Raw genomic sequence first — 15,130 nt, forward strand, 5'->3', positions numbered from 1 at the left:
CAGGGACTGTATGAATTGGGGTTTATGTGGAACGGCAAAGAATGCAGTTTTCTCAGAAGCTAATCTATAACGTGGTTTAATTCTTACTGTACTTTCACCAGCTGAACCTATGAATTGGGAAATGTAACCTTAACAAAGGTGCATTTTCAACACAAAGTAATAAGCGGAAGTGAAAAACCTAAGCCAATGTGCTGAAAGTTAATGCTAGGAAAAAATAATGATAACTAGAACTGCCAGGCAGTTTTACGGCTTCCAAGCCCCAGTACCAGTACCAAACACTTAAGCAATTATTGGAAGAAGAGGGTTTAGTTAAAAAAAATGCATCAAACAGCCATTTTGGTTTCAGGTCAACACCATTTTTTTAATAGTCAGTTGAATTGCTACAGTGTCAAGGATGATGCTTGTGAAGTTTGGAGTTAGTCAAGTAAATTGATTGTCAACTGACACAGGTTTAAATTTCAAATGTAAACATATAAGTGGCGGCCATCTTGTTTTATAAAACATCACCATGTTCACATATTTGTATCCCATTGTTACTGGACAATACCTAACAAGTTCCCAAGAAGAAGATTTCGAAAGGTATTATCAAAAAATGTGTCATGGCACCAATTGCAAGGACGCAGCAGCAAAATTTTTACAGCATCTGACAGCCAATGTATCCAGCTTGTTACCTGCCAAGTCAGAACCTGATCAATCACACAGCTTTGAAGCAGCAGCAGTTTAAAGTTTTGGGAAGAAAAAAAAAAAAAACTTTAACAATAACAATAGGCTTCACAGTCTCTTGCTTGGAAGCCTAATAGTATTAATTTGATCTCACAGTTAGTGTAAATCTTTGTATATCTGCAATCTTTATTATTGTTGTTGTTTTGTTTTTACTCAACTGTACAACTGTTCTGAGCATACAAGGTAAAACAACTGCTACCTGCTATAAAGAAACTGTAATTAGATCCATGTGTAATGATAAAAACAGAAGCAGTATGAAGTTCACCACAGAAAACAACAAATATTACATGGGCCACCACCTCAAACAGTACCACAAAGAAGGCAATGTGGTCAAACAGCTGCCCTGACTATTTCCCTCCTACTGTCAAAAGCACCAGTTAAGCAAGGTGTTCAGATAAATGTTGCAGAGTACATTCAGTCAAACAAAATTAAAGTGTGAGTCACAACCCATTAGATAATCATTGCATACATGTCCCATGTAGTACTTATGTATTGCAATGTAACAAAACACCTAAAAGAAAACAAATGTATTTCAAAATTTAACAAACATCAGTTCTGAACCATTTTTTAAATGAATTGAGGTTAGATTGTAAATTCCTAGTGGTTCGTACCGCGTAGAGAGAATGTAATTGGTCAGCCTGCTGGTTCAAATTCTGGTTGTGGTAAGTGGCTGATCTTGACTGGGGACACATACGAAGTGCTGAACTGGGTTTTGTGCATCCACAGGCTTGGGAGGAAAATGGATTGAGGTTGATTCTGCGCATCATTACAACCGCAATTGGTCAGACGCCAGACGAAGCCAAGCTGACCGCTCACCTCCAGGGTTTCAGTAGCAAAGCAACATAAGCTGCTTGGTTCCTCAGGATAAATCATAAGAGGTCTTCCTCGGTCAGTACATGGGTTGCAGCACTGAGATGACATTGAAATTGGGCATTTCGAAAAGGGGAAATGGTACAATACATGATTGGGCACTCTTTACATATTCCTTTGTGTAGCTTGATGTAGCTCGTGAAAAAGAAATCACAATTATATTTCCAAATGATATTAAGTGTTTTGTTGTTTTTTTCTGATTTGTTTTGCGAGAGTGCTGGTGGATTGAATCAATAAGCTGATCTAAAGCCAACCCTTAGGTCTTCAATATGTGCCAAAAGCAATGTATCCAAATCCATCCAAAAATATTGTACTTCATGAACCCAAACCAGACGAAATAAAGCAGCTTACATCTCCAGTTTTGTAACCTTATTTTAAGCTATTGTTTACTGTGCTATATTTTCTTTTTTACTGTTTCTAAGTAGCAGTGACTGGTCACAAGTTTTGTGACAATAATGGGAACTAGACGCACTCATGTTATAAAATTCAATGTTCTGTACAAGCGGCATTGATTCTGAAAACTGCACAGGATAGGCAGAGAAAAGGACTGAAAACCTTTGATAGGGTGTTTTTTTTTTTTTTCCTGGAATCTTTCATCACTTCAATCTGTAGAGAATCAAATTTTCACCAAGTAGGCCAGTGCCTTTGACGCGTTAGTTACACTAACATTTGACGACCAAAAGTCTGCAGTGCTGTATATTGTATTGACATATACTTGTTTTACCTTTGTTACTTTTAGTATTAGATTGTGGATATATATGGAAGTGTCTGTCTGAATATTTGTCTATATGTATGTGGCAAAGTGGTTAACTGTGTGCAGGTGCAGGAATGCAGTAGTGATCAATGAACAGCCAGAGAACGATAATCCAGGTGCAATGATATTTTATTATGTAATCCAATTGCCCAAAGACAGTAAATAATAACAATGTTAACAGGCAACACAGTGGCGTGTATTGCTCTGTTGTAATCCATGGGTTGGTCCAGAAATAATAATAGTCCTGTTTTTTTTTGCGCTCTAGTGCTCGTGATGCAAATACAGTTTATTGTGAAACAAGGTGCAGTGTTGTTCGGGTTTAGTGCTGGCCTCTGGCAACGGCTCCAGATCTTGTTAGCTGTCTAAATAACAACAAACAGCATATTTATTATCTACAAAACAAACAAAACGCTCACGATAACAACACATGTTTCTCCTTCCGGTTCAGTTTAACCATAATAAGAAACAAATCACTTCGCTATGCCCCCTTTTGTACAGTCAATCATGACCCCTCGGCTAACTAGTGTAACCGCTCCTCCAATCCACGGCTGCCACGTTGTTTCCCTTCCGGGTCAATGATTTAGTGTATTGTAGCTCTGCCTTTCTAGGTGAGCGACTTCCTTCTAACCCTGGGAATTAATTGTTTGGCCACGCAGTCCAGGGCACACTGTTAGAACATAACAACATAAAAATGCACTTCTAATATGGCTTTTACTCTCAAGCTTATCAGTGATTTTCAATGTTATTATTAATTCACTAATCCTGTCTGATTAGGATTAATGTCAATAGCTGAGCTCCCAGTCTCTTGGCACCTAGTCCTCCTGAAAAATGAAGGCTGGTTAATATAGCTATGGCCAGAAGTTTTGCATCACCTAGGATTTTAAGATTGAGCCATCTCAGTCTTAAAATATATCACAAAAGTCTACCGGAAGCCATAATAGTAGTACGGTATTTCATGTTAAATTTCAGAATGTCACATTTTTCTTGTCAGTTTTTCATTAAGTATATGCATGTAATTTAATATGTTAACATGACATTATTCATCAGGTTTCATTTGACTTTATGAAGCAACATTAGTTAATTATATAGGGTGATGGAAAACTTTTGGCCAGTTATGGAGCAGCACCTAGAAAAAAGTCAATATTAAGAACATGTACTGCATACACAGATTGATCTAATTTCTCAAAAATAGTTTTCCCAAAACAACCAGTTGCACAACTCCTTGGAAATATCCACACCCACACTTTTGATGCAAGCAAAAAGACGAGCTTTAAAAATACAGTAGGTGTTGAGTCTTGACCCAACTTACTTAGTTATGAGACAAAAAAGTCATATAATTATAATTTTGGCAGGGAGAAAATACTTTAGAAAGTGATCAGTTTGTACATAAAAGGAGACAACTATGATATCAGTCAGACATTCAATACAGGCACAGATTATTGTAATATAATCGATGTCCATTATTTCTTTAATAACAGATATCTAATTTCCTAAGTGGAGACCTGTGGGAATTCCTATTTTGACTTTAAAAAAAAAATGCTAAAAATCAATCCAATACATCCACCTTTATAATCCTGAAATAATTCAGAAAATATTTAAAAATGGAAACAGAAAAAGCAATACAATTTAATAACAATAAAAAAAGTAACATAAAGTTTGAGCAAAATTCTGCTTAGATCTGGAGGCGAACTCTATTTTTAAATAATTTGCTTTCCTGTAAAAAAAAAGTGACAAGAAAGCTCTTTATTAATCTTCATTAGCATGAACTGTTTGCAACACCCGCAGTGACTAAAATGCAGAGGAAATGAAAGGCACTTTCAAGCCAAATTAAAAAAAAAAAGTCCTATTTACATTTTCTAATGCAATTACTTCACAATGGAAGTTTTGTTTAAGAGCCAAAATAAACGTTTTACATTAAAGTTTTTTTTTTTCCTTTTAAACTTTAACATGTATTAGTACAGGACTGTACACTTTTAATATTTTTTTAATGTTATATAATCAACCGCTAAAATATATACAGTAGACCAGCGATAATCCTAACCATTTATTTTAATTGGTGATTTGTTTTTTACTTTACGCATGTCTAGTTTTATTTTTTGTTTTATATTTAATCAAACATAAGCAATAACCCTTAGGGAAAAAAACAGATCCAGTGCACAGTTGTCAATTACATATACAGTTACTAGATTAGAATTTTGATATTGAAATTTACTTTTTAAAAAATGCTATTCTATAGGTGCCCTGAGACTAGGAGAGACTTAATACTTACATAAAGTTCACTGGCAACATTTGGATAGTGGACACCTTGTTAGAAGTGTTGTTTCTTATTCAATCTCTGTGTTAAAGAAAAATAAGGAAATAAGATATCTGTAATTTTTTTTTTTTTGCCAAAACATTTCCTGGGCTGGTTGAATAAACAACTGTATTTACAATCAGGTTATGAAAGATAAGATAAAACAATTAAAAGTTAATATGTCAGTAGGGCTTAGAAAATAGATTTCACCCTTAATACTTCAGTGATAACTAAAACACGCCTGGGTTTCTTAATTGTAAAAATATTTTTTTTTTTTTTAAATGTGTATGACCTTCTAACCCTTTTTTTTTTTTTTTATATAAACTGTAAATCAAGTCAGCAACCACATTGAAATGTATTCAAATTCCTGAAGATTCCAGTTACAAGGAAATGTTAAAGTAAACACCATCTGTTCTCTGCTCATACAAAACAATAATAAGTATTCCTGTTTTCTCTTCTCTAACAATACCACAGAGCACTTAAGAGCATCAACACTTTTCTTCTGGAAACTGAGCCAGAAAAGTCATAAACTGAGATTTGTGTGCTTTATATCAGAGAAAACCTTTAGTTACATAATACCCATGTCTGTATAGTGTACTGCTGTACTGGCCAGCATCCAGTGGATAAGAGGCATCAGTTTGTGATCCCAAAGGCTGCGGCAACAGGACACTGCAGCATGGGCAATGCGCTCGTCTGATACTGATGTATTGAGGCAACAGAAACTTGTTATTTGACATATTCTTTTATCAATAAAAAAAAAAAAACATAATGGCTGGTTTCACAGACACCAATTACCAATCATTCTGGAATACTTTACCTAAGATAACATGCTATGAAACCAGCCATTAATATAAAATACAATAGCCTGGCTAAATTAAGCAATCGTTCAACATTAAAGGATGATTTAGCTACATTAGTATGATAACACAAAACACAGTACCGTATTGCTTGCATCAGTTATGTCTCGAGATGGATGAAACTAATACAGACATGTGTCTATCTTACTTGAGACACATCAGAATGCATGCAGTTCTGTACAAGATCATCACACATCCTATTGTCTTGCATTTTCTTTGTCTACTCAGTTGTGCTTCAAGACATCTCTGCATGGTCCTGACAGAAACTGGCATTCACGTTCCCAATACTGGAGACAGGATATTCATTTCAGCTGTGGTATTTAATGCCAGTTTCCATTATGAACTTCAATAAGTAAATGTCTTCCTGTTTAAACAAAGTGCCACAATTGCACTCTGAGGGATTGAAATGGTCTAGCTTTTGGACAGACTCCAGCACCTGCTTCAACCCTGGGGTCTTAAGCATGGTTCCAGTTTAAAATTAATTGAACTTTATGCAATATCCAGTAATTATTCTGAATTATTATTAGTATTTCCTTACAGTAAATAGCAACTGTCATTTATATAACCTATTTTTTATAACCTATAACTACAGGTTAGCAGGCAGCTAACTGATATTTTGAATGGGCCTGTGAAGGAAAACAAAGTACATGGTGCAGTAACTAAGTTATAGGGGTGCTTATGTGAAAACATGAGAGTATATGCTAGCAATATGTCTTAACAGACAGGAAGCCTGTTAAGACTACAGGATATACCCAGTGTGCAGTTACCTAACAAAACCCATGGCTGTGGCATTTCACATATGCAGCTCTGGTTTTTAACATTAGGACAGAGAAGGAAGCTTGCTTCATTCCAGCAGAAAAACTGTAAGCACTTTGGATATGAGGACTGTGAAAAATTAGCTAACCGGTTCTGACACCCTGAGGATACATTAGTTAGGAAATGCTCTATTACTTTTAAATCCAATGACTGACTAAGAAGATTTGATAGAAATCACAGTATTTAATGGTTAACAATATGGCTTTGCTTAACAAAAATCTCCAAAGGGTATAAAGATTTGTACTCAAATGAGTTACTTTGCAAGCGTTTTGCTCATTTAAACTATTAGTGGACACACTGACTGCACACAGACAATAGCAGGAAATTAATCACCCTGTGTTATGTCCTATTGACTTATTTAAGGTTCGCTTTCCTGTTAGACAATTCTTGTTAATCTTAATTAAGAAAAAATAATTGCACAACAGAACAATACCCCTTTGAATTACGAGAAGACCCACTCTTGCTATGTTATGGAAAGAAGTCAAACAGAGTTGTCAATGTAAGCTCTCTTGGTGCTTCAAAAAAATGAGACAAGTGATGTTAAAATAAATGCAATTATTAAATGTATTTTTATTTAGTGGGTGCTTCATTTCTAAATAAACACAATCTTAACGTTCTGCTATCAACTTATTGAGAAAAACAAGGCAATTGTACTGCATTATATTGTGTGCTCCTATTTGCGTTTTACAAAACCTCTGCATTTAGAACTGCAAAACAAAAGGAGTACTATACAAACTAAAAATTATAAATACAACCCCCCCCCCCCCCCCCAACACAAAGAAAGATTACTTAAGATGAATCCTGGACAAAATGTTTGACTTTTATCTAAGAGCAAAGAACTGTGTTTAGCTTTTGACACCCTTCTTCGGCAGGCTTGCTATATGAAGCTGATCTACTTTTTATCATCAGACCAGGTGATCTCGTAGTCCGTGAAGACAGCCTTCAGCTTCTCAACAGCGACAGAGTGGTCAGCCTTGCCGAAACCCTGAAGAAAAAAGGAACATGAAGCTAGAAACATATAGCAACAATTTCCTTTATATTAAAAACAATAAAAAAAGGTAATTATATATCAGTAGAACTGTAAGTATAATGGTTTAGATGTTTTCTTTGCTGCTGGAGCTGCCAGTCTCTGAGAATATGGCCTTTTGTTAATAAGATGAGTGTTACTGATTTAAGGATACAGTTTTTTAAATTATTATTTTACGCAAGGGAAGCAGTTATAAAATTCATAGTCGGCGATGGAATTATCAATACGGTTACAAATAAAGTAGTTATGCTCAACTTGCATGCTTCCAGAAAGCTACTGACAGAACTATTATCCAGGTATTCCTGCCTGAAAAAGAACCCAACCACCACCACTACTACTTACTGTGGAGAGGCCAAATACTCTGATCTTCTTCTCTGTGCTGTTGTGTTCAATCTTTCCACCTCCAAGACAGTTGCATTCCAGTCCTAACTTTTCCAAATCAGGTTTTATTTTTTCAAATATGTGATCTGTAAAGAAACAGGTGCACATCTTTAGGATAAGAGCGGTAAACGGTGACGTTGTTTTTTTTTTTTTTTTTTTTTAAATTGTACCATTTATTCACGGGGCGTGAGCTGGGGTGTAAGGATAGGGCAGAAGAAGCAGAAGGGAGCGGTAAGTAGGACAGAGTGCCGGCTAGAAAGGACCGGATCTAGGATAGAAGAGCAGGCAAGGCCCTGACTCTAGTAGCAGACCAGCGAAGCTGGACATGGAAGCTAGGATAGAATGTGGTCACTGACTGAGGGCGGCAATGCCGACACATCCCAGGGGTGAAGGACCCAGCAACCGAAAACACATATGAAGGTTATGACTCGGGGAGCAGCCCCTCGGGAGAAAGAAGGTCCCGGGAGAGAGAGAGAGAGAGAGGTACCCAGCATCTGAGACTTCTGTAAAGGGGCACTCGTTAGACCCCCAGTTGGCTAAGACTTCACGCTGCCTGGGACCTGAGATAAGAACAAGGCATAGAGGTTAGTATGGGACTCGAGCATCAGTAGCCACATCCCGAATTGAGGCAGAGTATAGAACAGAGCCTTGTGTGAGGCAAGATAAGCGCAGGAGCTGCAAAAGGACAGAGTGTGGCCGAGGGAGGCTGATGCCTAGCCCTGAGGTCAGGGAAGTGAGACACGCTTGCCCCCCAGAGAGGACCGATGTGAAGGCATGTATGAGAAGGTGGAGAAGGGGAGAAGGAGGAAAATGAAACACTAGACAGCGAAGGTGCAAGTGATCAGGGCTTAAATAGATAATAGGTACTAAATGACAGGAGATTGGAAGTCCCCTGCTGCACTCCCCCTGAACTACGCAAGCTAACATTTATAGACACTTGTGTTAATTGTTTACCTATATTTTTGAACTTATTATTATTATTATTATTAGCTATTTTGGATAAAGTATATTGATAAGGAAAACTATAACTTGTTTTGCATGTTATAATTCTATGACTTAAGAGCACTTATTAATAAAAAGATTATAACATGACAGTTCGTTTTGTTTGGCCTGTTGAAAAGTTTCATCTCATTTTCGAAAGCATACGTAAGGAAAGCAGCGTACACGCAGTTAGAAAAAAAAAAAAAAGCAGCAACTAAAGCTCGTCTTTATACCGTATGGTTAGTTAAACGTGTACAAAAAATTCTAAAAGTTTGCTACTTAAAAAAATAAAACATCTCAAGGAACATTAACAATATCTGCCGATTCAAATACTTGGCTGCCGCAACTTGCCAGGCGCTATTTTAAGTAGTGAACTCAGTGTCGGAACGTCATGCTGTTTTCCACACACAGAAAAACACTTACTGTGGAATTCAGCATTCTTAGTGCCTCTAACTATGTCTTTGTATTCATCAGCACCCCCTTTGGCTTTCACCCGCACCAGAATGTATTTAAACACTCCTTCGGGGTCGATTTCTACAGCAGAAACGTTACTTAAATTATCTGCCATGGTGGCTTCGGTTCGGTCTTACGGAGGTTTGACCGGGCGGAGCAAGCAGACGAGCAGAGAGTGGCTGCAGTTCATGTGAAATTTAAAGTTATACGAGACCTCAGAAGGCTGGGATATATATACGTACCCCAAGTCATCGCTATCAACACAGCTTAATGTGATTTAACACAGCAGGTTTTTCACCTCAATAAATGCAGACCAATAATATTGACCTAATGACAGATGTATATTTTGAGTACATCCTTTATACTGTCATAAGCTGCACTGGGTCCGTTTCAAACGGAATCGGTCTGGTTCGTTTCGTATTACAACAGTATTTCAGGTCTTGCTTGGGCCATTATAATAAGTAAATCAAACCACAGGAGAAAGCATATAGTCACTCATTTTTTCCTTCATATTTTTTCATATTTAATGTGCTAGTATGTCCTATTATTATTATTATTATTATTATTGTATTATTATAATAATAATAAATGATCATTATTAAATAATCGAGTTTTTGCTGTAACTAGTTTATTTTATTTTATTTTTCTAGACTAGCAAACTATTTTTGGTTTTTTACAACTAAAATTTGATTTTAAATAAAATATATATATATAATATATATATATATATATATATATATATATATATATTATATGATATATTAATATAGATATATTTCATAAGTAGTCCTAGTAAAACAAGATCTAGGGGATCAAGTTTTGTTCCTAGCGTTGTACATAGTTCATGCTGTACATGTTCACAACAGTGTTGTGCAATGTATATCAAGATGCTATTAACCATGACAAGTACTGAAAACATTTTCATGCGAGTCTCATAAAACAGCACATTTTAAATGTAGTAAAGTCATTTACAGTTTAGTATTTTTATTTATTTATTTATTTATTTATTTGTTATTAACAGTTTACAGATTTGATTGTTTTCATCATGTTTGAAAAGAACTTGAAACACACATTCTCAAATTTACAAATACATTATATTCTGTTTTAAAATGAGAGGCACTGATAAAACATAGCCAGCATGCTAGAGTCTGAATTTCGATTTGGAAAGTCCTGGTTTCCTGGGCAGAGTGGGAAAAGTATCAGACTGTGTGACTAAGGAGCTCGGAGCCACAGTATAAGAAAGAACAGAGACACATGCCAGATGAATAGACAGTAGATGTCCTGAGAAGCCACAGTTTCACAATCTTGGACAGTACACATATGACTAACACACATCTTTCTCAATGATATCCTTACTGGTGACTTTCAGTAGGGTGTGTGGTAGAAGTTTTTCACTCCACTTCTGAAAGTGACTCAGTGAGACAAACAAGGCTGAATCGAACAAAGTTTATTAGTCAAAGTTTGCAAACCTGAGAACACACTCAGCACACGCAGGTGTTAGGAAACCGAGCAATGTTCTGGCTACACAGAGCCTAAACAGAATTAAAAAATAAGCTTCAAACTTCTTATTACATTGGTATGATCCCTTAAGTCACACAGGCTAAGCAAACACATGAACAAACAACTCAGAGGTTAGTGCAGAATTGCATGAGATGTAATTTTCCCACCCAGTTGCTGCCCTTTTCAGAGATGACCTGGGGTGCAACTATAATTGAATCATCACCCCATTCAAATGATCTTGACAGTGACTGAGTGTAATACCCTTGCCACTCAAATCAATATAAAACCTTCTTTTTATGTTGTTTCTCTCAGAAATGCACTAAAGAACCTTACTTGCACTGTATAAAATGTTAATTGTTCTGTTTTTTTAATGATTTCAGTGGCAGCAGTATTAAGATCCAGCACTGTTTGGAGCAATTGAATACACACTGGTATCTAGAGTTTATGGAGAGGATCAATGCCATTTTCTCATCCACATATCATTGTATTTGGGTTCCATTCTTGTTTTGTTTTAGTTTTTTCATGACATCCTTCAAAAATATTGTACACCTGTGCATACTTCCTTACTGACAGTGGTGTTGTGATTGAGTAGTTGCTGCTCGTGTTGCTAAAATGAACAAAAGGAAAATGGATACAGGCATACACATTAATCTCAAAAGCTGCATGACCTCTAATCTCAATGATATTTAGGTGATGAAAATAATACAAAGCAGGATGTACTGTTATTGTGATACAGTGTGTCAGCAATAAAAGTGCTACTATCTTAATATCTCATTAGGGTGATCTTCATTCTTATCTTGACAGATTTTAAAACATATTAGGGTCATAAGTTATAGAAGGCTTTTTATACATATTCTGTTGCTGTGGTTGGTGACAAAACTGGATAAGTCTTTAGCTTGTCAGCATAATTTATTTTCAGAGAAATGCTGAGACATTTTGTCCCTTGTTTCTTTTAACATCTCCAAAAACAATGTTGTCAGAATTGTTTATAATGCTGAATGATCTGTTTAGAGGAATGTCATTTAAAATTAAACTGGCAAATTTGAACTCGAAGGTGTAATGCCTACCATCTCTGAGGTTTATATTAATGATCTAATCAGTAAATAGCCCCTAAATAACTGTACTCCTGTGCACTTTATTACAGAAGTCCCACCTTCAGTGTAAATTTTTTATATTACTTTGCGACTCTGGGAAGAACATACAGTTTGTACATTACCTATTACAATCCTAGGAAGTACAAAGCAGTAGGAAGCTGTAGTACCATGTATGTAACTTGGGTTTGAATGGGCTGAAATGGGAAGAATATGTAAAAAACAACAACTGTAACAAAAATCTATTATGAGATAAAAACAAATCCTGATAACCATGAAACTTATCTTTGCAGACCCAATTTCCTGAACAGTGTACACCAGGAAGAGACCCATTCGATCGGTGGCCCCAAAGGGTGCTTTAAAACAATATTTTCTCATTTTAACGAAAGAAATGTTATGTTTTCCATTTACAGTATACTACCACCGGTTCACAATCAGCATATGTTCTGTTATGTGCTGTAAAAGGACATTTTTAAATACAATGTATATGCTTCTATGATATTAGAAGTATAGACAATTTCTGGTATAATGTCAGGTGTTATAAAAATGTATTTTCCATAGTTAATTGGAATATGGGTGACTATGCCATGTGTAGACCTAGGCACACATTTTGTGTGAGCATGATCACGCTGCAGGTAAAAACAGTCAAACAGAGAAATGTGTTACTCACCCTATTTCATCAATAGGGTGTCAATGTTCAAGGTCTAAGGGATTATGCAATACCTTTATGCCATTTACAGGAAAAACACAACTGAAAAAAATTACACCTGAAAATGTTCATTTTATAATGTCTGAGAATTGCAATACACGTTCCTCCAGACTGCTGTGATTTACTGAGTCTATCAGAACAGAAGCTATGTGATAATGTCAAGCGTTGTTTTCCTTCTAGACTGTTCGCTGGAATAAGTTAATAGGATGCTAACAGGAAACTCTGGAAAATCCATTATGCCCATAAAAATGTCTGTAACTTCAAACACGTAATAGAATTTGAATTAAATTTTAAAAAGTAAGGTCCAGGAGACAACTGTAGACATTAAATAATATATATATATATAATATATATATATATATATATATATATATATATATATATATATATATATATATATATATATATAGCGATAGATAGATAGATATAGATAGATAGATAGATAGATAGATAGATAGATAGATAGATAGATAGATAGATGCTTTGGTACATTTGGAGCTTATTTTTTAGGTTGGCTGAATCTTAGCTTATTAATCTCATATGTTGAAAAATTGCTCATATAGAATAAGTTAACTTTAAGATGAACTGGAAAAGGAATGCAGATTTGTATACATTGAATTTTTCCACTTACCAAATTCCCTAACAGTCTCACCTGTGCCCATTCACAAAGTTATAATGTTTGCTATGTTAATTGTAGACTGTAACAAATTCAGTCTCTGCAAATGCCCAGTAAAATATGACACTGCGGCTTCCTGGTATCCAAACACTTCCTGAGCTGTACAGTGAAAGGTGTAAAAACTGCCATTAAACATTGGAGGTGAGAAAGTAGGACAGGTACACGGTGTCCCGAATAGCTCGCCTGGTAAAATCATGACCGAGTGGTGTGCAGTCATACGATCAGGGGAGTGCAGGTTTGCGCCCTGGTTGTGCGAAACCGGCAGTGTTCGGTAGGGATTCTGGAATGAGCGTTGCATTGGGTCTGGCCCTCTTGCGGGCTAGAGAGGCAGAACCGTCAGGGACTGTTTCTCCTTATCGTACACCCACCCCTGTGCATATTTTATGTCGTGTATTATTGTTTAAAAGGAATGTTTGTTGTGCACAGGTGTTTAAGGTCACCCAATATTTGTTCGCTGTGTTTGTCTGTTTGTCTTTGGACACCATGCGTTTTGTTTTCATATAAGTGTTTTGTTTGCTCAACTATTTTATTTATTAAAGAAAGACTGCAGGTACGACTCACCCCCTCAGTACTTGTTGTCTGTGTTCTTTCCTGGTCTGATATCATCATCTGTGACAGGACCCTACTGGCCTAGTGAGCTCAGACGGACACATCCAGTACTGGCCTTTGTCCTCCAAAGGCTTGTAGCGCTCTGACATCTGCTTTCCAGTTCCTGGGTATAAAAACAGGAAACTGGCTTGGTTGTGTGTTCTGAGGATGCTCATTGAACCTTGTCTCCTGAGCTATGTGGGGAATTGTTGCGGTGAGGAAACATAATCAGCCATTCTATATAGGGGAGAAATTGGAGGTAAAATAACTGGGTGCGCCAATTTTTGTTTTAAAATTAGGTAGCACAGCACATGTAAACTATTAACATGATATTTAAAACATCTGTATAACCTGTGTTCAAAAATAATTTAAAAAACCCTCCAAAAACCTAAATATCTTCAACAAAAGTAATAAGGGACGTCACTATAGTGCTAATAAGAAAATATAAAGACGTTATCACTCCTTAAATACTGCCATCATGTAAACAGCTTGCTGCCGACAGTACCATGCCTCACTCCTCAATGTATCTTGTCTTTGCAGATTCTTATTATGACAGCCAAGTGCTAACATGTCACAAAAAAAAAAGGCCCAGTAAATGTCTTTTTAAAAAATATTATCTGAATGAGCATGGCGACACCCTCAGAAACCAATCTATTTAGATTAGATTTTATAGGGTACCTTGAAGTTTTAAAGTGGTCTTTTCAGTTGTATTTCAGTGTGAAAGGTCAGAGAAAGATGCTAAAACGTGATAAATTGTTTGTACAATCGTGACATTGTATGTACAGAAAATGTGCAGGGAAAGCATAGAAACTGCAAAATTTCAAATTTACTATAAGAAACCTTTATAAAGAAACTCAGGGACATAAACATAACTAGCATTCTATAGTAGTAGTGTCCAAAAACTATAATTGACTGTACTATATGGAATACAATGGCATAGACAACTCCAGCCATGATGTGCCATGACATTGCAACTTTAATACAATAAGTATAAATGAATACGTACCATAGAAAATGATCAGAGGGTTAATTTAAGACCTGCACTGGAAATTTCAATGTTGCCAAACCCAGCTTTCGTAAATATAGACTTCAGTTCTGATTATTATTATTATTATTATTATTATTATTATTATTAGTAGTAGTAGTAGTAGTAGTAGTAGTGGTAGTAGTGGTATTTTATGCAGTTAATTGAGGAAATCCACGCATTCCTGGCCCCAGGGCAGAAAGAGATTGTAGTTGAAGTAAAACAAACATAGTCAAATTCATTGAACTAAGGATTCTTTAGTCTAAATGTTTTTCAAAGAATTTAACAATTTTACGACTTAATGATATGGTGGCTCATTAAGGACAGTGGGGGGAAAAAATAGAAATGAGTTGAGATTATTTATATATTTTTTTCAATGTTGTCAAT

General features: G+C 36.0%; 1 protein-coding gene across 1 annotated transcript; it reads right to left on the reverse strand.

Moving 5' to 3' along the window:
• Nucleotides 1–6,859: 6,859 nt before the first annotated feature.
• si:dkey-51e6.1 (uncharacterized protein LOC558617 homolog) lies at nucleotides 6,860–9,338 on the reverse strand. Its single transcript, XM_041277076.1, has 3 exons — nucleotides 9,126–9,338; nucleotides 7,683–7,807; nucleotides 6,860–7,298 (listed from the first exon to the last, which is right to left on the reverse strand). The coding sequence occupies exons 1-3, from the start codon at nucleotides 9,268–9,270 to the stop codon at nucleotides 7,206–7,208; spliced, it is 363 nt and encodes a 120-aa protein (XP_041133010.1). The 5' UTR covers nucleotides 9,271–9,338; the 3' UTR covers nucleotides 6,860–7,205.
• Between the last annotated feature and the right edge of the window lie 5,792 nt (nucleotides 9,339–15,130).

Source organism: Polyodon spathula, chromosome 18 (assembly GCF_017654505.1).
Source record: "Polyodon spathula isolate WHYD16114869_AA chromosome 18, ASM1765450v1, whole genome shotgun sequence".
Classification (NCBI taxonomy): domain Eukaryota; kingdom Metazoa; phylum Chordata; class Actinopteri; order Acipenseriformes; family Polyodontidae; genus Polyodon; species Polyodon spathula.